General features: G+C 36.1%; 2 protein-coding genes across 7 annotated transcripts; both read left to right on the forward strand.

Moving 5' to 3' along the window:
- The first annotated feature begins 11,912 nt into the window (after positions 1 to 11,912).
- LOC113501222 lies at positions 11,913 to 17,751 on the forward strand. 2 transcript variants are annotated; one of them, XM_026882295.1, is made up of 5 exons: positions 11,913 to 12,112; positions 13,154 to 13,289; positions 14,587 to 14,699; positions 16,072 to 16,221; positions 16,312 to 17,751. In XM_026882295.1, exons 1-5 carry the CDS (start codon positions 12,061 to 12,063, stop codon positions 17,469 to 17,471), a joined length of 1,611 nt encoding a protein of 536 aa, XP_026738096.1. In that variant the 5' UTR covers positions 11,913 to 12,060; the 3' UTR covers positions 17,472 to 17,751. The 2 variants fall into 2 exon arrangements, with proteins under 2 accessions (XP_026738096.1, XP_026738095.1); XM_026882294.1 differs by lacking the exon at positions 14,587 to 14,699 and adding an exon at positions 14,299 to 14,429 and having other exon boundaries at positions 11,915 to 12,112.
- A 1,464-nt stretch (positions 17,752 to 19,215) lies between these two features.
- On the forward strand, positions 19,216 to 24,832 carry LOC113501263. Of its 5 annotated transcripts, none has more exons than XM_026882347.1 (5): positions 19,216 to 19,480; positions 19,589 to 19,634; positions 20,234 to 20,367; positions 23,130 to 23,282; positions 23,366 to 24,832. In XM_026882347.1, the coding sequence occupies exons 1-5, from the start codon at positions 19,387 to 19,389 to the stop codon at positions 24,535 to 24,537; spliced, it is 1,599 nt and encodes a 532-aa protein (XP_026738148.1). In that variant the 5' UTR covers positions 19,216 to 19,386; the 3' UTR covers positions 24,538 to 24,832. The 5 variants fall into 5 exon arrangements, with proteins under 5 accessions (XP_026738148.1, XP_026738151.1, XP_026738147.1 ...); XM_026882346.1 differs by having other exon boundaries at positions 19,217 to 19,480; positions 19,586 to 19,634; XM_026882349.1 differs by lacking the exon at positions 19,589 to 19,634 and having other exon boundaries at positions 19,392 to 19,493.
- Positions 24,833 to 25,753: the final 921 nt, after the last annotated feature.

A 25,753-nucleotide genomic window follows, 5' to 3' on the forward strand; every position in this document is an offset into this window, starting at 1 on the left:
TGGATACTAATATCTTTTAATATTTTTTAATGTACTAATATCTATACTTCTATACTAATATATAAAGCTGAAGAGTTTGTTTGTTTCTTTGAACGCGCTAATTTTAGGAATTAAAGCTTCGAATTGAAAAAATATTTTTGTGTTGAATAGACCATTTATCAAGGAAGGCTATAGGCTATATAACATCACGCTGCGACTAATTTGAGCGAAGCTACAATGGAAAATGTGGAAAAAACGGGGAAAATTATTAATCTTTGAAGGCTTTCGTTGCATGCTCTGCGAAAACGGTTCAAGTTCTTCTAACCACGTGGACAAAGTCGCTGGCAAAAGCTAGTGTATATATAATTAATACGTTTATATTGTTATTAAATATTACTAAATATATGTTCCATGACACGTATACCTAGTATCTACATTTGTTGACAAAGACTGCGTCAGTAAGGTTTTATGTTCGAGTCATGCCCGTGCCAGGTAACGAACGAGCTTTTGAACAACAAGGAAAACAGATTTAAAAATAACAACTACTTTAATGTATTTAGTTATTCAACTTTTGTTTTTTCGTCAGATATTCTGCGAAATATATGAGGCAAAATAAAACCAGATTTATGGTAAATTAAAACTATTTGATGGAATATCAATGACAAAAACACATTGAATGAAATAAATGCTCATAATTATTTGCACAGAATTATTTTAAGGCATGTACTGAGTGACATTGATAAAACTTGTTGTTGGTTTTGGAACTGATTGAATTTTTAACTAAAACTTACGTATATAATATATAAATGATGTTTTCTAAATTGCTAGATATGTAAAAGCCATATAATCCAGCAGTAGGGTGTAGCATATAGCCTTCACAATAATATGCCATGCATATATATTTAAAAGGCTATAAATACCCAGCTAGCTATGCTGTGATGTCGGCACGAACACGCTACAGTCATACATACGTATAATATCTATGCATTGTCGCAAGTGAAAGGAAATATCTTGAAGAATCCTTGACTCTTGCGCGCCTACTTGTGGCGCTGTGGGCATGACGCCGAGCCCCGCCGTGCTCTCCTCGGTGCATCTTAGGAAAGTTCATGTCCCTTAACATTATTACTAAATCACTAACTTATTAACTGAATCCCTTGTCTTAATAAAAAAATCACAAACGCAAATCAATTGTTTGTAAATAGTTACGTTTTGAAACGTAGGTGACTAAGTTATTATATTTCCTCGTTTGATGTATTTAATTATTCTTGCGAATTTAGAATTGTTTCACAATATTCTAAAATTGTACATGTTTGCTCCATTCAATCGATTTAATATGCGGAGTCGAGTGAGACAGATTAATAGTTGGAACTTGGAATTATGTTGCTGTAGCGACTCTATATTTTTAAACTAGTATAATGTTTCGCTAATCCTACTTTGTCATCTGATAAATATAATTTGTCTAAATATGTTCATGGATATTCATGATTATGGAAATACTATATTTTTAGTCACTTTATAAATTCAATTATTACAAGATTCTGGTGAATCAAAAAGGCATTAAAATTAAGCAATAGCCTTGCTCACCTTGTTTTAAATTAATTGTAAAAGCTATATAACCTAAACATGAACTATGCATAGGTATCTGAGATCAGAAGTAGGTCTAGCTTTAGCATCCAGGTCAAATATATACGTAACACCCGCTATCGTCGAGCAATTGGCAGTTTAAATGTTAAATCTTTAAAATCTTATGCAACAACAGGCATATATCACGAAAGTGCAAATGACAATCTATTTGTATAAAATGACGAATTTAAATTCAAATCCAAACTGAAAAGATGATGTCTGATGATGAATATGATTATTTAACACAAGTTTAAGTAACATTTCGGCCGTAACCTGCGAGTTTGTATCTTTGTAGAAAACAAATAAATCGAGTTTCGGAACGTTTGACGCGGGTAAACAAGTTCCATTAGGTAGGGACTGTAGGGAGTCATGGTATGAAAATAAATCGCCAGAGTACATCGACACTACGGGTCCTTACAGGATGTTAATGTGACAAATTGTACACTTACATTTAAACACAATTTTGTTATAATATTGCCTGTTGGCATTATGTCAAGTATGGCAAAATGACATCAATCTGTGATGAGTTTTATCTAGTGAGGTCAAAATTACGCACCAAGAGGTTTTTAATTGAAAATATGCATCAATTCAGTACAAACTCAGTAGAACTCAGTAAACAGTAGATATGCTAATTTTTTAGTTTCATAAAATTGTAACGTATCTCTTTATGCAAAAATAAACAAAAAGATCATGATCTTTACATAAAAATAAGCAGATTCATACACACTTAATAAACCACAAAATGCAAATCCTTGCTGTCTGCTTCCGTGTTTCTAACCTACCGTTTGATTGGCCAGAAATGTCCCTATTATTTAATTCGTTACGTTTTTTTTTTTATTACAACTGCTTCTAGGTTACTAAACAGTCGACTTGACACGAGAGGATTCTCGCATATCGGCAAGTCATTCATTTAAGAAAATCATGATAAGCTCAGTTTACATAGCGACATGAAAGAAGGACACTAGTTTCTAGACTGTTCTCCCTTTTACTGTGACACTGTTATGTTTGATGAGTGTCTGTGTTTCGAAGAGATTTTTACACTCAAATTGTCTTGGTCACATACGGTGTGATATAGTGTCGGGGTGTAAACGTAGCATAACTAATAACATCAGGCACGCGGCGGTGTCACTCGATGGCAGAGGCGAGTTCGCCGCGCTGACCCCGCTGCCCGCTGCATGCGCGCCACGACGCGGGTCGCGCCGCCGCCGCCGCGCCGCCGCCGCTCGGCTTGTGGGCCTCGTTCCTCTAACATTACATAACGGAGACACCCGGATGTAGCCGCAAGGCCATCCATACATCAAGTAACATTTAGTTACAATCAACTCTAAACATCTTCTCAGCCAAAAAAATCATTACACTTAAGCTTGCAAACAGCTAAGTTGAAAAACTTTTATAAACGCACATTAAGATCATAAATATCGATAAAGGAGATATTTGTCTAGATATTCTGTTTACCTGTTTGGTACCAAATTTCGTATTAGGTACTTCTGTGTTCAATTACTTCTTGACAGTAGGTTATGTTAGTCCTTGCTCCAACGAACACATAATTTTATATTTACGTGTCTTTGTTTACTCAGTATATTTCACATTTTGACGACTTTTCTCAGTGATCACATAATAGAATCAATTTTACATATTATGAAATATTGAAAAGTTACGCAAACGTCCAGTAAGTATTTCATTAAAATATCCTCAACACCATCTTCTTGACTTGACCACAAATAGAACATCTTCTAAGATATCGCGTTAATCTGGTCTGACAATTAAATATGATGCAATACTTAATACAAGTTGTTATGTATTCGGTATTATATTTATTCTAGAAATAAAAGTATTTTCAGATAGATATCTATAGATAGTCTAAGGTGAATACAGTGATCTCTCGGAGGGCACTAACAGAAACTCGATTCGATTTCGATTTCTAAAACTGACATCACTGTAACTTTAATCAAGAACACGAATCAAGTTTAACTAAAACGAACAGTAATCTACAAAGTTTAAAGTTAATTCGAAATTAAGTTTGTCAGGGAAAGTTGTGTTGTGAGGGAAAGTAGCCCGTCTAAGATTTGTCTGAATCAATGATGTTTAACCTCAAACATTAATCAACCTCGTTGCTTATCGATAGGTCACCCGAAATTACTTGAATAACTGATTTTATAATATTAATGCATTAAGGACACATTCTTTAAAATGCCTATAACTGTTTAATGCTATTGGTTGTTTTCTTGCAAAGAACCGTAAAAAATTGCTGACATTATGTATACCTGTACTATTAAAAAAAATGTGATATATTATGCGAATACTGATAAACTTTTTATAAGCTTGCCCAATTAACAAATATTACGAATTTTGATTTCCTTGTGTTACCGAGTCGGACGACTGTCGGTAACATACGCAAATGTTATACTTAAAATTCAGTTTTCTAAATGGTGTCGAATTAATTCAATGTCCTTGACTTTTGACAGATATAACTTCGTACTAAGTAGGTAGGTATATTTAAATAGACATGACCACTGAATACATTGACATTTTCAGATAAACTTTTACAAATGTAGAATTGCAGATATTATGAAATAAGGTACAATCAATTTTTTATTTGAGAAATACTTAATTTTATGATGTCCTAGATGACGCTCTACCAATTCATTATATAAAAATACTATAACGTAGAGCGTTCAAATCTCTTAAAGTAAATTGATTTACATAATTTATATTTTATATGTGTATCGGGATCTTTTTTTTTTTTTTTTTTTTTTTTTTTTTCTGGCTCTTCACGGTTAGTGTTGGCCAATGACAACATTTACAAAAGGTAGGGAAACTTAGGAATATATAAAAGGACGATAAATTTGGAGCGACAAATTGAAAAATTAAATTACAATTTTATGGTATTCGAAGAAATGAATGACGCTATACATTTATATACATGAAAGTTATTAGAATGAAGTAAGGACAGGATGGAAGAAGGAAGAGGAATATTAATGGATACTAAGCTATTTACAAAGGAACTATGGTCATAGAGAGGACAGGAGAAGAATATATGGTTAAGATCACCCACATCTTTGCCACACCCGCAAGTCGGGTCGGACATAATTTTTAATCTGACCAGATGGATGGGACAGCTGCAATGTCCCAGGCGCATCCGGACTAATGTCGATGTCTCCATCTTGCCAAACTTGGCTCTAAAAAGCCATGGTTTTAGTGTGACATTGGATTGGACTGATGCGTACCATTTTCCCTTAAGTTTGCTACTAGAGTCCCACTCAGCTTTCCATGATTTTAATAGAAAGGCCTTCGGTAAAGACAGAAGGTCTTGGCAAAAGTTTTTGTAAGGAAACAAGTCACCACATTGCACCGCATCAGCTGCCAATTTGTCAGCAAATTCGTTGCCTCGAATTCCAGAGTGGGCTGGGATCCAAGCGAATTGCAGATTATAATTGTTAGCGTTAAGTTTATATGTCAGCTCATTAATTTGAAAAATGATTGGAAGTTGAATTTTGTGTTGAAATGGAAATTTTTGAATAGCTTGAAGAGCGCTCAGAGAGTCTGTAAAGATTATAGAATTTTTTAGTTTAAATATTTTTATATATTCAAGTGCTTTGAAAATTCCAAAGCATTCCCCCGTGAAAACCGAAGTCTCTGGGGGAAGCCTAATTTTCTGCACTACATTGTATTGTGAGTGGTATACCCCTACACCAACGCAGTCGGTTGAAGAGGGCTTAGCTGCATCAGAGAATAAGTGGTGAAAATTATGAAATTGTTCTGCGAGCAACTTATTAAATTTCGACTGGGGACAGGGATCAGATTTACTAATTAAGTCGTGTACTACATAAGGTGAGAAGTGTAGGCTATCATAGCTAACACTAAATAACGGGAGTTTGTTAGACCGATGTGTAGGGGAACTAAGGGATAAGAATTTCTGATAACTAATGACCAAACAGGGAACAGTTTTATGAGACCAGTAGCTGGATGATTGGACTTGAGACATTAAGAGGTGTAGTTTAGGAATAAGGGGATGAGCAGAGAACTGAAGGATCCTGAAGAAAAAATTATCTGACAGAAATTGTCTCCTAAGGTGTAACGGAGTTTCACCACACTCCACTTGAAGGGCATTTATCGGACTAGATTTCATGGCACCAGAAATAATCCGGAGGGCCTTAGATTGAATTAAGTCTAATTTTTTGAAAGCCATAATACTTCCAGGTACAAGGGTAAACAAACCATAATCTAAAACACTTCTAATTATTGCGTTATAAATTAACTTTAATGAGAAAGGATGAGCGCCCCACCAAACTCCGGATAAGCACCTAAGCATATTTAAATGTTTTTCACATTTATTAATAATATGTTCGCAATGTTGAACACCACTAAGCTTATAGTCTAAAATGACGCCCAGATATTTAAAATAGTCTTTGAAAGGAATAGGATTTCCGTTATAGGAAATGGTACATTGAGGAATATTTCTTTTACGTGTAAAAATAACACTTGCGCTTTTAGAAGTAGACAATTCCAAACCGTTCAACTGTAACCATGAGGATAATGATGTCAAAGCCGAAGTAATATCCGAACAGGCTTTTTCCACGGAATGACTTGAACTATAAAATAATAAATCATCGGCATACTGCAGTACTTTGACTCCGTTGTTTACGGATTTATCCAGGTCATATGTATAAATATTATATAAAAGGGGACTTAATACAGATCCCTGAGGAAGGCCTCTCCAAACCTTACGGGATAATTTATGATCAGCTAAAGGCATATCTATGGAACGATCAGATAAAATGTTAATAATAAAATTACAAAGATTCAATGGTACTCGAAGCTCACTTAGTTTAGTATGTAATACGGATACTAGGACATTATCATAGGCTGCATTTATATCTAAGAAAACAGCTGCTGTAGACTGGTTATTAGAAAAAGATAAACGGATATCAGTTGTTAAAATACTTAAACAGTCCATAGTACTTTTACCTTTTCTAAAACCATATTGTGAAGAGGATAGAAGGCCTTCACTTTCGATATACCATTCTAGACGATTTTTAATTAGATTTTCAGCTAATTTGATTAATACTGAGGACAGTACTATTGGGCGGTACGAGGAAATATCAGAAGGCGCTTTGTTTGGTTTTAAGAATGGCAACACCATTTGACGTTTCCATTCTTCAGGGATGTTTCCTGTTGTCATTACGGTATTAATCAACTCCAAATAGTAACTAAGAATATTATCACTCAGATGTACGAAAAATGAGTATGGAATGCCATCTAGACCAGGAGCGGAATCTACAGTATTTTGCACAATCCCCTTTAATTCACTTAGGGAGAACGGGAGGTGTAATGTATTAGTTGTAGACTGTTTCGAACTATCGGCATTAGTTCCGCACGGTGCACAACAAATGTTCTGAGGAACCCATGGTGGAGCCAAATGGTCCAGGAAGTCAGAGGCTAAAGAATCAGGAATAGCAGGCGTCGGCTGTGTAAAAAGGGACCTGAATTTACGAATATTTTGCCAAACTATAGTAGGGTGGGTATTTGGGGAAATTGTTGAGCAGAAACTCTGCCAACCTGTATATTTTTTTTTCTTTAAAAGTTGTCTGGTGTCTGTAATAACATTAGTCAGTGCCTCAAAGTTAATATCAGACATATCACGATTATAATTAAGTTCAGCTTGTTTACGTTTTTTAACAGCCTCTGTACACTCTGAGTCCCACCACGGGGGTTTAGGAATTAAAGTAACATTTTCACTTTTAGTACGGAAAGTTTCATTAGCTGCAGTTATTATTAACCTAACTAAAGCATTAGCACATGCATTTTCATTGCCATCTGAAATAGGCGGGAGAGTAGACAACTTTGTGTCAGCACTACTTCTATACTTTTCCCAATGAATGCTATTCCTATCAGGCAGTTTATGTTTCAGGTTTGATCGTCTCTTTGAAATAGTTGGCATAGAGAATGGGCTGGAAATAACTATTGGGAAATGGTCACTGCCATATGTAGAAGAAAGGGTATTCCAGGTTAGTGAAGAAGCTAGATTAGGAGAACAAATGGATAGATCCACAGCACTGTTATTCTGATTAGGGGCTGACCGCCGAGTGGCGATACCTGTATTTAATATGCATAGATTATGTTGGTCTATTATGTCAAGTAAGTCCTGCCCATAGTTGCTTGAAATTGAGCAGCCCCAACATTGGTGGTGGCAATTTAAATCTCCCATTATAATTAAAGGTCTTGGAAGAATAGAGAAGAGATGGTTGATCTCAAGAAGTAAAGAAGAAGAAGGGTGAGGAACATAAATAGAGACAAGGCAAAGATTGTATACTTTAATAGCAACAATTGAAATGTCCTCACTATGTGGTGGGAAGGAAATGATAGAAAAGGGGATAGAATTCTTGATAAGTATGGCTACTCCACCATACCCATCAAGTCTATCATCTCTAATAATTAAATAGTTATTAATTTTAAAAACATTATGTGGCTTCAGCCAAGTTTCTGCTAAAGCAAAAACTGAAGGCTTATATCTATTAAGTAAATAAATTATGTCACTTTTTTTGCTCAATAGGCTGCGACAATTCCACTGTATTATGCAGTCCATGATTGGTGGGAAGAGTAAAAGTATTAAGAAAAGAGGCAGCGTTGGACGGTGAAATATTAAATTGAGAAAGGAGTTGTAAGAAAGCTGTAATGAAATCATTTATAGACATGTTACTATTAGTTTCATTTTTATTCATATTTTCATTTATTGTTAAAGCACACCCATTTGATGGCTGTGGTTCTTGAAAATTTTTAATAATATTTTTGTGTGCTTCAATGTCATAACCTTGGGTGGTTTTAGGTGGCGATCGGGGTTTCATAAAAATTGTTTTTTTATAGCTTGTGGTGGTATTAGGTATACGATTAGAAATAACTACAGGCTTGTTTGAAAAATTTTTTGACGGAGAGGATAAAAGTGTTTCTGCATACGTTCTACCTACTGGTGGATGTACTTTCATGGCTTCAGCATATGAAACAGAATTTTGGGCCATGTAAGTTTTTATTTTTTTTTGCCTATCAAATTCAGGGCAAGATTTGTTGGATGCAAAATGATATCCCGAACACATACAACATGATGCATGGTCTTCATCGACATCACAGCTGTCCCCTGTGTGGCCCTGGCCACATTTAAAACACTTAGGCTTTGACCTGCACTGCAGTTTTGTATGACCATACCGGCAACAGTTATAACATTGTATGGTGGGAAAAATATATAAATCTACAGGTAAACTATTGTAGCAAATAAAAATGCGTTTCGGTAGAATTTGTCCATCAAATGTGACAACTACGGATTGTGTAGGTTTCCAGGTAATAGCGCCGTCTATGAATGTTTTAAAATTTATGCGCCTAACTTTAATTATTGGACCACAACCTAAAGGTACTGAAATATTTTCACTGATTTCCTCTGGAGACCATTCTGCAGGGACCCCTCGAACTAAGCCCATCCTTGTGACATTAAATGTCGGAATGTAGGCTTTTAAATGCTGTGCCTCTAAACTCTTATTAATAAGAAAATTATTAGCGTCTGTGTGGTTGGAAAAAGCCATGGAAATTTTGTTTCGCCCTATCCGCTTAACGCTACCATTAATTATGTTAGTGAAAGAATGTTTTTTTAAAAATTTGCCGAAGGTGATAGGATGCAATGTGGTGCCGTCGTTAGGTGATGTAACTTCTTTTTGGACATGTATCACATATGGTGCACTATCTGTTTTTTCGTAGTTTTTTCTGCCTATGGATGTTTGAGGAGTAACCGGAACTGGGTTCTTTGGATTATTATTACTTATGTTCTCGGAAAAACTTTGGGGATCTTGACATCCGCAGCCAACCGAATCAGTGCCAATGTGCCTCCGACGACGCTTATTGCAGTGTTTGCACACATGCATACGTCTTTTTAGACTCCGGGTCGATGTGGACCCATCAGTTTCCATTCCAGACTCATTGGACTGGATGGTCACAAAATTACCTGCCGGGGGAACAAAGTCCCCCGGGTCAGGCGGGTCGTTCATTGTAATCTTAAGTAATTAGTTAAAAATGACTTACCAATGGAAGGGAAAAGTATATTTACACTAAGAAGAAAAGAATATGTACATAAGCTTACTACTATTGATGATTAAAATGATTAAAATACTAAAAAATTGTTTTTTTCCCAAGAAACCAAAAAAACCGCGTCCGCCAAGTTTGAAAGTTTCCCGCGCTTTTCTATCGGGATCTTCTTTCCACCTTTATTTGACATTGACATAAATTTGTATAAACAGGTTTCATCCGTGATCGAAAGTGAGTCTCACTTAGCAAGTATGCTAAAAAGGAATTTAATAATATACATCGATTAATTCTACAAAACCATTCATCTCTGAAGGTCTAGTCTAACTAATTAATATAAAATAACTTGATTATCCAATATTACGCGCCAGGCTAGATTCAGGTTTTTTAATTGAAAATCAAAAAATATGCATAAATTCAGTACAATAAAGGGATAGAATATACCTTCTGTGGTCTAGTTCTAGGCACAGCGGGCCAGTAAATACTTACCTAGGAAATTTAAACAGAAAAAGCAATTCCATCTGTCACTATATATCTTATCTTCTTCTAATATATAAAATTCCCGTGTCACGATGTTAGTTACGGTACTCCTCCGAAAGGGTTCGATCGATTTTTATGAAATTTTGTATACATATTGGGTAGGTCTGAGCATCTATCTTTCATCAACATCTATCTTTCATCAACATCTATTTTTCATACCCCTAAGAGATAAGGGCAGCTCACACTAAAAATAATAATTTTATTCTTTGGACGAAATTGTTTGTTTTTATTTTTTTTATAATATGGCACTAAAAATACATACAACTAGAAAAAAAAAATCGGCAAAACAACGTTTGCTGGGTCAGCTAGTAATAAACAAGATTACATGCGTTATGCATGAAACTGTGTAGGGAAGGTTCTTTTCTCAAGAGTATCTTACAGACAACATGATTTAATTTAACTATTGTAGCTGGTTTTCCAAGAATAACCTTTAAATCGCGTCTCCATAAATGTTATGTAAATGAATTAAAAATATGTTATTTCATTTCCTTTATAATTTGATTAATATTTATGGTTACTAAATATACCTAGCAATTTCGAAACTTTATTGTTGTGCAACAAATTTTTATCTCTTAGGAAGTTCGAAAGCAGTAAACTGCTAGAGCTGTGTAATTGGTTTGCGATATCCGCAAGTCTACAAATGTAAGTATATGTACTTAAAATCTTAACTCGTCAAACAAGTCGGTGATGTCTTTTGGGGCCCCGTTATACTCGTCTAACGTGGCTCAAGTAGCTACTATTGACACCGACTTGGGTCTGCTTTAAGATTATATCCAGAGATTATGAAAAACTCCAGTAAATAACACATAATACATAATCAGAAAGCACTTCGAAAACACGATATTATTAGAAGTAAATGATGGTTAATAACGTTAGGAAAATCTTGAAAGCCGTAACCAGTTTCGAAAATAGAAATTTAAATACATAGGCATAAAAAAATGTAGGTCAACAAAACCCTACCAACAATTCAGGTGATCGATATTTTTTGTTCAAATTTCCTTCATACTCATGGCATCCAGTGTTACTGGTTCTTAAAATTTTCAAGAATAACCTTGCATAAATGCAAAACTTAATAAAAACAACTACCTACTTACTGCATTTTGCAGAGACTTGTCTCGCAAGGATAAATACTTTAGTAATTCTCTCGTATCTAGGCTCTAAGTTCAATTACTATTTTACTCGGGTCATACAAACAGCGTGTATGGGCAACGTATAATTGCGATTACCCTTGAAATTATAACTCATTATATAAAGGCATGTTGCCAATTTTCCATAATCAAACAAATCTATACTTATTAATATCGTTTCCTACTAGCGAATGATCCTTATGTAATTAATATCCATGTAAATAAATTTCCTGGTTCTATGTTTTGAGTTTTGTAGAGCTCACGTTTCAGTGAATTTTCTAAAGCCTAACTTCCGCTTTTGACTATTTCAATACAAAGTGGAAAACCTCGTGGAAAGCATACTATAAAATAACATTGATAAATTAAAATAAGTTAACAAATGTAAACGAAAAAAGGCTTTAAGCAGATTTAACATCCTTTAAACTTATTATAAAGCGAAGCTGTAAGAAAGAAAGTTTTACATTATGCAGATGTCATGTTTGTCATCCATGCATTATTACGTTGTTTCAGAGACGACACGAGGGCATATTAAAAGCTGTGATCCTAGTACAATAGCTTAGACTGTCCAGAGGTGTATTACCTATAGGACGGCTGATGTGTCTGAGCGCGCTGGTGCCGAGTTAGCGCTGCCAGGTTATATAAATACAAATAGGTGAAGAGGGGCAGCGGAGACCTCTTGCACTTTCTTGACGGCGCACGTCGCAGCGACCAGTCCTCGCCGAGCATCATGGCTCGACACGCGTGTCTGTGTCTTGGTGTGTTGTTGCTCAGCTGTCTCGGTGAGTATTCATACTTTTACTGAAACTATACTTATTTTATTTAATCCATAGTTTTTTTACAATTCTTCAGGCGCTTTAATAATATTTTTAGTTATGTTAAAAAAATAATTATTAGAAAATCATTTTAGTAATATATTTTGGTAAATAATGTTTAACTTAATCTTTAACTTTTTTGTTAATTTTCTTCTTATATGCGATAAAGCCGGGAGCTATTATTACTACCATATAAATATTATGAAGATCTTAATTATTTTTATTTCTATTTTCATAGAATGGACTTTTAGAAAATTCTTATTTTAAACTCTCGTACGTATTTTACGTAAAAGCGCGCTTATTTTATTTTAAACGTCGTTTATTTACCAATATTTAATTCTGAAGTTGCGTACCTAAAGTCTGCATACATTTATGTATATAATTATTTTTTGTTAGATAGTTTAAAATGAGATAACAACATTTTCCTTTTTATTTTATATAATTAGTAATGCTTGATAACCGCGTTACATAAGTTAAAGTTCGCGATAAATCAACAAAGAAAGAACGCCGGCTAGCTACGTGGCTCGTTTACTTCGCTTGACCTCGATTTCTTTTCAACGTTTCAACTTTCAATGCCGACATGGAACGGAGCTGCAAATGACTCAGATGATTCCAAAGCTAAACTTAGAATTCATTTTGATTTTTTGTATAAGAAACTTAACTTGCTCTAAAATAGACAAAGCCAGCAAAGACTTCATTAGTCAAGGCTTTTATTAATGGCAATTGACATGAATAAGTAAAAGTGAGTATAAACCTTAATGCCTTGGTATTTATTGCAATTATAAACACGATTATGTCTATATAGGCATATAGGCACGGCACTGCAATGAAACTGCAGGTACCAGTACATTCCTTAACCGCTGTGTTGTAATAGCGGCTTACGTTGAGTCGAGTTACCTAATGAGTATGTATAGTCGAGTGCCGGCGCACTATTTCGTACAAAAATTGTAAACAAGTTTTATTTTGTGCAACTTTTAAATAGCTATATATGATGTTGTTATAATGCAGTTACGGGCGAGACGCGAGTTAAGCGGCAGGAGGAGGAAGGCGGAGATGAAGTTAACGCCGAGCAGTTGTGCGACGGCCGCCCGGCAGACGAGTACTTCCGTCTCACCACCGAGGGAGACTGCCGCGATGTAGTCAGGTAGGTTTTACACAACACCGTTTTAACATATTTCATTTGTCGACAAAATATACCCTCGTTATGAGTTTCGTAATACAGTAGTTTCGAAATATTACTAAGTTGCAATGTTATTCTGTCGTCATAAGCTTGCCATGTTTCTATCAGAGCCTAGAGAAAACTGGTTGGTTACCGAACCAGTTTCACGAATCAGTTGTAATGAAAGCTTACAAGGTTGACTTTATAGATAGAAACCGTACTTAGTACAATTGAATATCCCCGGACCGGAGTGCGGCGCGCAAGTCGTCGCCGGAGCTTATGAGTACCGGTATGTGTTTCGAGAACTTGTACCGATAAGTAGTATATTAAAGCTGTGAGCGTGACCGAGGACCGTTGTGTGTCGTTGATTTATTTATGGACACTGCTTAGTATTCAGAAGGCAATGACTCGATATTCCAGTCTGTGAACGGAACGTTCTGTCTATATGCTACGAATGGTAATAGCTTCCATTACCAATACAATAACAATCAATCTTCATAATATTTACAACACTTTTTAAAGTTGCATCCGAAATGAATGTAAGTATTTTAATCATAACACTTAAAATCATATTACCGCTACGTAGTTAGTAGGTACGGCAAATATTCCCGTCTCACCAAATGCAGCTACACAAGACGCTTTTATTTGGAGTGACAAGTTTCTAAACCTTCAAGAAGTCCCTAGAAATAGATCGAGATCACTCTCGACTAGCTATAATTATAATTGCCAATAGTTATATAGTTTAAGAAGGTACAAAGTCTTCTAGGCAACAACAGTGGATTTCTACGTGCTCGATACATTCGTGTTTTCGCAGGTGATTACAAATCATCGAACTTGGTGAACCCGAATATTTCATACCTACTATATGGTCTACTATGGCTATAATTGGTCTAGGCCACCAATTAATAAATATAATTGATTAAAAAGGGATTGTAAATAAATTATGCATGCAAGTGGTATAATGAGTTTATGCTAAGAGAATCGCTGTGTACAGGTGCGACAAGGGCGGTGAGAACGGCGTGACTCGGCTCGCCTCAGTGCGCTGCCCGGGCGGTCTCGCCTTCGATATCGACCGTCAAACTTGTGACTGGAAAACAAATGTTAAGAATTGCGATAAAATAGAAAGTAAGTTCCGTCCAATTGAGGAAGTGGTCGTGCGGAGGGCTAAGCTTCCGTTATGGAGCCGGTCCAGTGTCGCAAACCGGTGAAGCTGTTAGCCTTCCGAATGCCCACTTCCTGCTTCTATACATTTAATTTAATGCCACATTTCTTGTCAACGCAGGTGCACTAGGTCAGGTCTTAAACAAATCACTTGCCCGTCTGGACTGGCTTTCGATCTTGATAAACAAACCTGCGACTGGAAGGGTAAAGTGACCAACTGTGACAAACTTGAGAGTAAGTGCCGAAATGAAGCTATTGGCGCGTAGCGAACAACAAGGCTTGGGTGAAGGGGCCGCGTCGCACTGTAGTTAAGGTGTATTGCATGAGGCCCCGGACAGAGGGAGCGGCCCGGCGTGGACCGACCCGATTGTTACGCATTAACATTATCTCTACCACAAATATCACACCAAACCCACACTATCTACATGAACACATAGGTACATACACAAATACGTGTTACTGTTAGTTCGTGAAAAGCACACGCACAAATACCTACTTGCCTCATATCAAACAAAACTGTCTTTCCTTTTTCTATTTATTTCGAATCAATTACGCTTTCATGAATTATATCGACCATTACATAAATATTTCTGTGCATCAAAATAACTTAAAAAATATATATAGTTAGTCACTTTCACAATATTTACATAACATACTTTAAGCTCCTATCTATCTGATCTGCATCATGGCAACTTTATTTTAAAAATACTGTTGACACTATACATTTCTACTACGTATCTCTTACTAACATAAGGCTTAAGCTTCATTACCGTTAAAAATAACGTAACGTACTTTCTCGTGGAGGGGATTTAAAATTTACTAACCATTTTAAGTACCTAGAAATACAAGAATAACAAACTATGTATTATACACAAAATCTGCTTTAGTAAAATTAATTAATTAATAAGCTGCACTTGAATAAGTTTTTAACTACTTTTCCTGTTATTTGCCATAAAATGTACCATTTCATTATAAAGTCTGGAATAGTTTACAAATATATTACAATGATTCTCAATACAACCTATATATAATTTCGTTTGAAAATTTGTTTGATTAGCTTTTAAACCAATTTAGTATCTAATAGCAAATATGATACACTAAGATTTACAAATTATGTACCTACTACTAACATTTAGGATATATTTGAATTCTATTCTAGAATCCAGATTTATTTAGCTAAAAGTTGGTTGAATGGTAATTTCATCACAATTACTGATTTCTTACATCAATTTAAAAAATAATATAACACTTGAACTCATTTTATGATAATACCAATCAATACCTTTATCTTCTACGGTATCATCACTCTAATAAATATAATATAATTATTTACCTACCTGTAAAATAACCGTTCAATATTGGTATATAAATTGAAAATAAATACCCACATATCTCTGCTATCCTATTCCCTATTATCTTCTGTTAACTTTATCATTCTTTCATGCTTGATTTTCTTCTTTTTTCTTATTGACCTTTAAGACACTATTACAATAAAAACACAAACGAAGCAAGTAATCGCACCTGCGTATCTGAGTGATACTCTAAATCCTCCAAAATTTTGAAATCCGGCTAATTCGTCATACTTATAAAGAACACTGTATTTCAGAACCGAGGAAAATTTTGCCTATCCTGAAAACTGATGAGCCCATCTGCCCTGAAGGAAAATTAGCCTGTGGAAGTGGTGACTGTATTGAAAAGGAACTGTTCTGTAACGGAAAACCTGACTGCAAAGATGAGTCTGACGAAAACGCTTGCAGTAAGTACATAAATACGTCAAACGAAAAAGGTGTGATAAGTCAACCGAGAAACAAACGCTTTACATAATCAAATTATTTTTATGTTGCAGCGGTCGACGTTGACCCTAACAGAGCTCCGGACTGCGATCCCAACCAGTGCGCACTCCCTGACTGTTTCTGCTCTGCCGACGGAACTCGTATTCCTGGAGGCATTGAAGTCAACCAAGTGCCTCAAATGATAACCATTACTTTCAATGGTGCCGTGAACGTTGACAACATTGACTTGTATGAGCAAATATTTAACGGAAATCGTCACAACCCCAACGGTTGTCAGATCCGTGGTACATTCTTTGTCTCGCACAAATACACGAACTATGCTGCCATTCAAGAACTGCACCGCAAGGGTCACGAAATCTCCGTTTTCTCCATCACTCACAAGGATGACCCCAACTACTGGACCAGTGGAAGTTACGACGATTGGCTCGCTGAAATGGCTGGTGCTCGTTTAATTGTTGAACGATTCGCTAACATTACCGACTCTTCTATTATTGGCGTCCGTGCTCCTTACCTTCGTGTTGGAGGAAACAAGCAATTTGAAATGATGGCTGACCAATACTTTGTTTACGACGCATCCATTACAGCTCCTCTTGGTCGCGTTCCTATTTGGCCATACACGCTGTATTTCCGTATGCCCCACAAATGCAACGGCAATGCTCACAACTGCCCATCCAGAAGCCACCCAGTATGGGAAATGGTTATGAATGAATTGGACAGGAGGGATGACCCTACTTTCGATGAATCTCTTCCTGGTTGTCACGTAGTGGACTCTTGTTCTAACATCCAAACCGGAGAACAGTTCGCCCGCCTTTTGCGTCACAACTTCAACCGCCACTACAGTACCAACCGCGCTCCCCTTGGTCTTCACTTCCACGCTTCCTGGCTTAAATCTAAAAAAGAATTCAGAGATGAGTTGATTAAGTTTATCGAAGAGATGTTGGAAAAGAACGACGTTTACTTCACCTCCCTTATTCAAGTCATTCAGTGGATGCAAAATCCTACAGAACTAACATCACTCAGAGATTTCCAAGAATGGAAACAGGACAAATGCGACGTGAAAGGTCAACCTTTCTGCTCTTTACCAAATGCTTGTCCGTTGACAACTCGGGAATTGCCAGGGGAGGTCCTACGTCTTTTCACTTGCATGGAATGCCCCAACAACTACCCATGGATTCTAGATCCTACGGGTGAAGGCTTCAATGTTAAGAAGTGATCTCTTTAAGATAAATTTAAAAGACTGTACACATGTAAATAATACTCAATAATGTTAATAATAATAACAGTAATTATTATGAATGTGGCAGGGCGTCATCATGCAAAGTGAACATAATTTTAATTAGGTACATTAAAAAATGTGAAAAGTGACCAGTGTTCACATTCCACCATCTGCCGTTACTTGTGGTTTTAACTAAATGTAGGTAAATAATGAAATTTTATAATCTATGTTACCTATTACCCTGACAATAAAAATTTTAATTTTACAAAACATAAAATGTTGTTTTCATTTAAATCATTTTGAAACCCATATAGGCAGAATATAAATCTAACAAACTTGTGCTTTACCTTTTAGTAGATCTTATTTCAATATCTTTAGAACCGAAACAAAAAATATCAATGATCTCAACCTATCGCGGTCTGGGGGTCTCAGACTAACTCATCGTAATAGCCTTTTCCCAACTATATTGGGGTCAGCTTCCAATCTAACCGGATACAGCTAAGTACCAGTGTTTTACAAAGAGTGACTGCCTATGTCCCCTCCTCAAACCAGTTACCCGGGCAACACGATACTCCTTAGTAAGACTGGTTGTCAGACCTTCTAGGTTCTGACTACCCGTAACGATTGTCAAAGACAAAAACCTTATAAAACACGGAGGGACTCTTTATGACAAAGATGTCACCCATCTACGGACCGACCGCAGCACCTGTGATCGATCAACATGCAGTTATAGTTTAGCCACGAGCTGCTCTAAGACTAACTGCAGGCAGTAAAAAATACTATTTATTATTATTTATGTACTATTTAATATTTAATATAGACAGAGTGATTAAAGAAAACGGAAAGGCATTGGCCCATCCAGAATCATAATCATGTAGGGTAGCTAAATATACAAGTATATCTCTTTAAATATACCAAGTAACTGGAGTTAGATCATGAAGTCAAGGGACAAAATATTTGCAACGTAGCTTTGTTGGAAACTGTAATTTATAAGATGGCCAATAATTGTTACTGACTGTTTTCGAATCGTTTTACCTATACCTGATGTCGAAGGTACATATTACCAAAAGGATAACCCGAAAATCTGTGGCGTAAACCTTGCCTGACTTCTTATTATTTTATTATTAATTGTATTACCTTACACTAGCTGTTGCCAGAGACTACGTCCGCGTGGTTAAAAAAAAATCCGCATTTTTTATTATATCTTCGCTCCTATTAGTTGCAGCGTGATGGTATATAGCCTAAAACCTTCCTCGATGAATGGTCTATTCAACACAGAAATATTTTTTCAATTTGAACCAGTAGTTCCTGAGATTAGCACATTCAAACAAACAAACAAACTCTCTTCAGCTTTATATATTAGTATAGAAGTATAGATTGCCTATTGGCTATAAAGAATATAATAATGAATAAGAATTCACTTTGAATTTGAAAGATTTTTTAGCAATCTTAAGCTCGTTGTTTTTTAAACAGTTTTTATTTATTTATTTATTTAATAGTTCATGTACACAGATACACACACAGAGTACAGAAAAGAAGAAAGATAGAACACATAGTACATAAGCACAGCTTATTTCAACAGAAATTTCTTCCAGCAACAGTTGTGATGAGTCGTGTTATAAAACATTCCGAAATTTATGCGAACAAGTAGAATTTATTTAAAAAAAATAGTACGAGTTCTTATTAAAAGTTGAATGTATATATTTTATCACTATGTTTACCCGTTAAAAACCCCTACCCATAAAACGTTTTTATTCGCCGTGGTTAATGCCGTTAATGGTTGACCCTCGAATTTTTGACAGGTGATTTAGGTTTTGGCAGCTGTCAGTTGTATTCTGACGAAACAAAAATCTAAATAAAACAAGTGAAAAGTGAAAATATTTTTGAAGTTGGAATAAAAGGAATAGTCAAAATGTCATCTCTATTAAAAAATGATAAGTTCGAACAGTCTGAAGCTGCTGAATCATTGAAAGAGTCCCGAATAAAATCTGCCATCGGCGTAGCAAGTAATGCTAATTAGTAACTAGTTTCATCTTATTTTCCTCACAATTAAAATACGAGTAGAAAAATCAAACGTTTTTGATATTTTTTCACACATTATTAAATTGCAGTAGCTGTGACCGGTGGCCTAATAATGATGTTATTGTTCTTTACGTACCGGTATGTTTTTCGAGAGTAGTTATCTATAAGTAGTTTATCAAGGCGTAGTAAAAAAAATTATAGATATTGCTTAGTAAATAAAAGGCGTAGAAAGCAGGCAGCAGACTCGATATTACAGCCTGCAACTAATGGTCCACATGTTTTGATAACAACATGATACCATCCAATCTTGATGTTTCAATAATCAAAGCATGCTTTGTCTATATTTAATTTTTAATTTCAAATCACTTAAATTTGTATGCAAGATATATTATTATGTAAGTGTAGTTGACTGGTTGCATGTTCCTCTCTCGCCAAATATACAAAAACAGTTTTATTTGAACCTACAATTTGAGAAGACTTCAATAATAGACATAATTATCCAAAAGCTTAGATTATGCTTGTCAATATTTGTAGTTTAAATAGGTACATTTTTTGAGTCTTCTTGATAGCAATGAGATTTAAGGGCCCAATATGTAAATTGTTGTAACGGCAGTTAATATCAACTCTCACTATTATTGCTCTAGACTGCCAATTAATACTAAAAAATAGATCTTATGCTAATTATGCATACATTTGATATAACTTTATGCTTTGCTTAAGAGTATCACTGTGTACAGGTGTGAAATGGGAGGTGAAAACAGTGTGACTCAGCTAGCATCAGAGAGCTGCACAGAGGGTCACTCACTCGCCTTGGATAAAGACTCTCTAAGTTGTGATTCGGAAACAAAAGTAAAGAATAAAAAGTTGGAAAGTAAGTTTCATTTATTTGTGATAGTGAGGTTGAGGTCAGGTCTTTAAGAAGTCAACTTAGATTTAATTCAAGAATATTGTCAAAATGAAAGCTGTGGGCGTGTAGCGAATGTCGAGATCTCGGTGAAGAATCTGCATCGCACTGCATTTAAGGTGTTGTGCACGGGCTGGGGAATCCAGAATGTCGTTGACCTACCTGATTATCCCTCTAAAGTTACTAATTTACCTTGCAATAAGTTCATCATAAAAGATTCATTTTTCATTATATATCTGACTGACGAGGAGTTATCAAGACAAGTTATCATCAGATTTTTTAAAACCCAATATGAATATTAATATTATACCTACTTTAAGCTTTATAACAAAGGATTACCTACATCAAAACTTCAGTTATACAAAAAAAAAACAGGTGCTATTTAAGACATTTAGCCTAAACGGCTACTAAAAGCCTTCTACATTACCGTTAGGTCTGTTGAAATAAAAAACAAATGTTTTTTGGAACCAAGTTCACTAACAGTTACATTAAGACCAAAAACAGTAACAACACTTTTTGCTACAGGTGCAAGGTGTAAGTTTGGATGAGGGTAGATCTAAAGGTTATTGAAACAAATGAAATTAATAAAAGCGTGTTAAAAAATAATAACAAAAATAATCCTGACAATGTTTTTGCGTAAGTTCCGGTTATTGGTGATGGGGATTACTAAAATTGAGTCTACTGTTTAAGTTTTCATTACCATTATATAAATTTAAAGATATTATTGAAACTCGAAAAGTACATATTATTTTACAATTTCTTTTTCAAATTGATCGACAGGAACCATTCCATCCCGATGTCCCTTGACACCTAACAATAGGGTACCTGACAGTCAGGTACCCTTAGTCATGTCCTGACTAAATGTCATAATATAAATCTGTTTTGTTCGTCAGACAGATATTCAAAAATTAAAGATTACATATTGTTTATTCTATCACATTAAAAATTAAGGAATATAAAAAGCACTTAGGTTTGGTTAGTAGGCTCTAGCAACGTAAAAGTCGTACTGGCAAATTACGTGACACGAGATTTTGGATCACTGTATAACTTCATTTTTTGTTTTAGAGGAAGAAAAAATACGTTCTCAATACTTTTTAGAAACCTGTCAATCCTGTGAAAACAGGTTTTTTTTGGCCAACTAGGTACCCACTTTATTTATGGTAGCCCTTGTTTACTGATATGAAATCATCAAGTGATTTTTCCCGCTTTGGGTTGAGCGGAAAGGAACTCAACACATTTCTTTCCCTCCTTTATCCTTTGCGTGACGGGGCCGCAGTAAACCTTGCGGAAAATCGCACTGGCCCGACAGGCATCAGCCCTAATGGCCTCCACAGAGCTTGCTGATATCTCTGATGTGTGCGTGAAAAACGAATGCAACGATCGACCCGCGCCTTCGATGGCCAGCTGTATTCGTCAAATGATTTCTATTAGGCCTAAATTAGGCGCTTAAAAAACGTTACATTACGGAAATAGTGACTAAGTGCGGGTTAATTAGGGATACATATTTATTGCACCCATATAAAGCTTTTTTGTATCTTTCTCGAAACCCTTTTTTGTACTATATTTATTATACAGATATTAACACTTTGTTTTTTTTAATAACTAATTTAAATTATTTACATGGTGGTTTCTTAGGTTTACGGTTTTCTTAGACATTGAAATAAAACTACTTTTAGTTAGTTGCGTTTGCTAACTTATAATAATAAAGTCCACGAAATGTTGTATATTTATTTTAAAAAGAGTAATTTATTTAGGTTTCTTGGCGGTTCTTCTACATAAGAATGTCATTTACCCAGACCACTTGGTTCTGGTAACCTAAGGCTAAAAAAATATCTTGCGTCATGTATGTACCTATTTTTCAAATTACACCAAATCCGATAACCTGTGATGATCTTCTAAACCTACGTACCTTGGTGCCTACAAAATAAAACAGGCACGAGGCGCCGCGAAGCTGCACCAGCCTTTCACCAGCCTTTTAATGAGGATTAACCTTCATTCACACACGTCCGCCTTAATGGCACTTGTCACAGTCGCTGGCTGTGTGCACTCGCTCAAAGAACTACGCGATTCAGGACTGTACTAGATACTATAGGTTATCCACGCACGCTCTACAAGTCTACATCCTCCGTCCATTCTTCCCAAATTCGTCCGACACAGTCGCGCACTGCTTCGATACGGTCACGATGCAAATGGAATTAAAACGCGTTAGTAGTCACAATGCTGTTGCAGTCAAATCGCACGACAGCATCAGTACAAAAAATCGCATGATCTCACTCATGCGAGTTTTTGTAGGCGGTCGTTTGTAGACGTGACAACTGACACAAGCTTTCAGAGATCTGGTATCTGAATTAACATTTATTGAGCAACAAGTATTGAGTCAGCGGCCGCAGCTACCATTACATTTATAATATTAAACTCTTGGTCCTGATTAACCATCTTACTGATCAATGCACAGTTTAAAGCAAGATCAATTTTAAAGAGCGCGGAACTTGGAGTGTATTTTATGGGAATGGGGATGGAAAAGGCTTTTTGAAATTGTATCTTGTAATTCTAAGAAGGAAAAATAAATTTGTCTAGTATAGTTTTACCTAAACATTCGTTAACCGACTTTTTAGTTGTTAAATGTTGTTAAGTTACGTATTTTATTAAAATTCATCCATCATCATTAATATTAGCAACAACAAAACAATAAGTATTTTATCATATTTAAAAATTCCACTGTATTTCAGAACCTAGGAAAGATTTACCTATCCTGATAACGGAACCTGAGCCCCTCTGCCCTGACGGAACAATAGCCTGTGGAAGCGGCGAATGTATTGAAACGGAACTGTTTTGTAACGGTATACCCAACTGCCAAGATAAGTCTGATGAAAACGGTTGCAGTAAGTTCATAAATATCTGCTGAGATACCTACGTCAACCAAAAAGCAACTGCTTTACGAAATAAAATTATTTTTATGTTACAGCAGTCGACGTTGACCCTAACAGAGCTCCGGACTGCGATCCCAAATATTGCTCACTCCCTGACTGTTTGTGCTCCGCCAATGGAACTCGTATTCCTGGAGACATTGAAGTCAACCAAGTGCCTCAAATGATAACCATTACTTTCAATGGTGCCGTGAACGGTGACAACTACGACTTGTATAAGCAAATTTTCGACGGAAATCGTCGTAACCCCAACGGTTGTCAGATCCGTGGTACATTCTTTGTCTCGCACAAATACTCCAACTATGCTGCCATTCAAGAGCTGCACCGCAAAGGTCAAGAAATCTCCGTTCTCTCCATCACCCACAAGGACGACCCCAACTACTGGACCAGTGGAAGTTATGACGATTGGCTCGCTGAAGTGGCTGGTGCTCGTTTGATTGTTGAAAGATTTGCTAACATTACCGACTCCTCCGTTATTGGCGTCCGTGCTCCTTATCTTCGTGTTGGAGGGGATGAGCAATTCAAAATGATGGCTGACCAATACTTTGTTTACGATGCATCTATTACAGCTCCTATTGGTCGTGTTCCTATCTGGCCATACACATTGCACTTCCGTATACCCCACGAATGTACTGGTAATGCTCAGAACTGTCCAACAAGAAGCCACCCAGTATGGGAAATGGTTATGAATGAGTTGGATAGGCGGGATGATTCTTCTTTCGACGAATCTCTTCCCGATTGTCACGTAGTAGACTCTTGTTCTAACATCCAAACCGGAGAACAGTTCGCCCGCCTTTTGCGTGACAACTTTAACCGCCACTACAGTACCAACCGCGCTCCCCTTGGTCTCCATTTCCACGCTTCGTGGCTTAAATCCAAAAAAGAATTCAGAGATGAGTTGATTAAGTTTATCGAAGAGATGTTGGAAAAGAACGAAGTTTATTTCACCTCCCTTAATCAAGTCATTCAGTGGATCCAAAATCCTACAGAACTAAAATCACTCAGAGATTTCCAAGAATGGAAACAGGACAAATGCGACGTGAAAGGTCAACCTTTCTGCACTTTACCAAATGCTTGTCCGTTGACAACTCGGGAATTACCAGGGGAGGTCCTACGCCTTTTCACTTGCATGGAATGCCCCAACAACTACCCTTGGATTCTAGATCCTACGGGTGAAGGCATTTATGTTAAGAAGATCTTTTTAAGATAAATTGAATAGACTACACGTCATGTAAATTAAACTCAATAATGTTAATAACAATTACACTAATAACGTGTAATGATGCCCATCATGAATGAATTAGATAGGAGGGATGAAGCTGTCTTCCTGTCTCACATATTGGATTCTTGTTCAATCATTTAAAAAACAACAGTTGGCCCGCCGTCGACTCCAGTTTTCTTGAAAGAAGTGAAGTAATAGTTCCCGCCAATGACGCTAATTCGGTACAAAATTCGTAATTTTTGCACGAAAATAAATATGCGATATGGATAAAGAGTTACTAATACCCTAAGTGTATCATTCATCATTGGCCTAGCCTTTTCCCAACTATGTTGGGGTCGGCTACCAGTCTAACCGGTTTCAGCTAAATACCAGTGTTTTACAAGGAGCGACTGCCTATCTGACCTCCTCAACCCAGTTACCTGGGCGACGATACCCCTTGGTTAGACTGGTTGTCAGACTTTTCAAGCTTCTGATTACCTGTAAGGACTGTCAAAGATGTAAGAATAACAGCTGGGTCCCACAATTTAACGTGCCTTCCGAAACACGGAGGAACTCCTTATGACAAAGATGGTCACCCATCTACGGATCAACTGCGTCAAGCATAGCTTAACCTGTGATCGAATCACTTGTCAAGCATAGCTTAACCTGTGATCGAATCACTTCTGCGGTTATAGCTTAGCCACGAGCTCCTCTATACCCTAAGTGTATACTAAATGTCCAAACTCACGATGTTACATGTTACATCTGACGATTTTAACGTAAACTCTTAGTGCGACGCCCATCGATTACTTGTAAAACTTACGGTTAAGGTGCTTTGGGTGAGAAAAGTTATCATGAGTGGTTTCAAAAGTTTAAAAACGGTGATTTTGATGTGGAAGATAAAGAACGTAGTGGAAAACTGAACTCGTACGAAGACATGGAATTTTAAGCATTATTGATGAAAAGAAAAACTAGTGGCTAATGATTGACAATACTTTGAATGAAACATAATGTACTGTTCTTTCAGAATAAACCACATTAAAAAAAAACGGAGGAAACTTACTTGTACACCAGTATAATATTATTATTATTATTATATATATATTATACACCTAATAATATTATCCATTATATTACTAACAGTTTTAGTTTGTAAACAGTTTATCTTATTTCTGTAAACTATTTTATTTCTGTGTTTTATGTTTATTTATAAAACTGTAAATAG

Source organism: Trichoplusia ni, chromosome 15 (genome assembly GCF_003590095.1).
Source record: "Trichoplusia ni isolate ovarian cell line Hi5 chromosome 15, tn1, whole genome shotgun sequence".
NCBI classification, from domain to species: Eukaryota; Metazoa; Arthropoda; class Insecta; order Lepidoptera; family Noctuidae; genus Trichoplusia; species Trichoplusia ni.

Bases quoted from the DNA above. Each gene is read 5' to 3' on its own strand.
- LOC113501222 (XM_026882294.1), top strand. From the start codon at position 12,061: ATGGCTCGACACGCGTGTCTGTGTCTTGGTGTGTTGTTGCTCAGCTGT. The intron at 12,113-13,153 runs GTGAGTATTCAT...GTTATAATGCAG, and splicing joins GTTGTTGCTCAGCTGTCTCG to TTACGGGCGAGACGCGAGTT. The intron at 13,290-14,298 runs GTAGGTTTTACA...CGCTGTGTACAG, and splicing joins GACTGCCGCGATGTAGTCAG to GTGCGACAAGGGCGGTGAGA.
- LOC113501263 (XM_026882346.1), top strand. From the start codon at position 19,387: ATGTCATCTCTATTAAAAAATGATAAGTTCGAACAGTCTGAAGCTGCT. The intron at 19,635-20,233 runs GTATGTTTTTCG...CACTGTGTACAG, and splicing joins TTATTGTTCTTTACGTACCG to GTGTGAAATGGGAGGTGAAA. The intron at 20,368-23,129 runs GTAAGTTTCATT...ACTGTATTTCAG, and splicing joins AAAGAATAAAAAGTTGGAAA to AACCTAGGAAAGATTTACCT.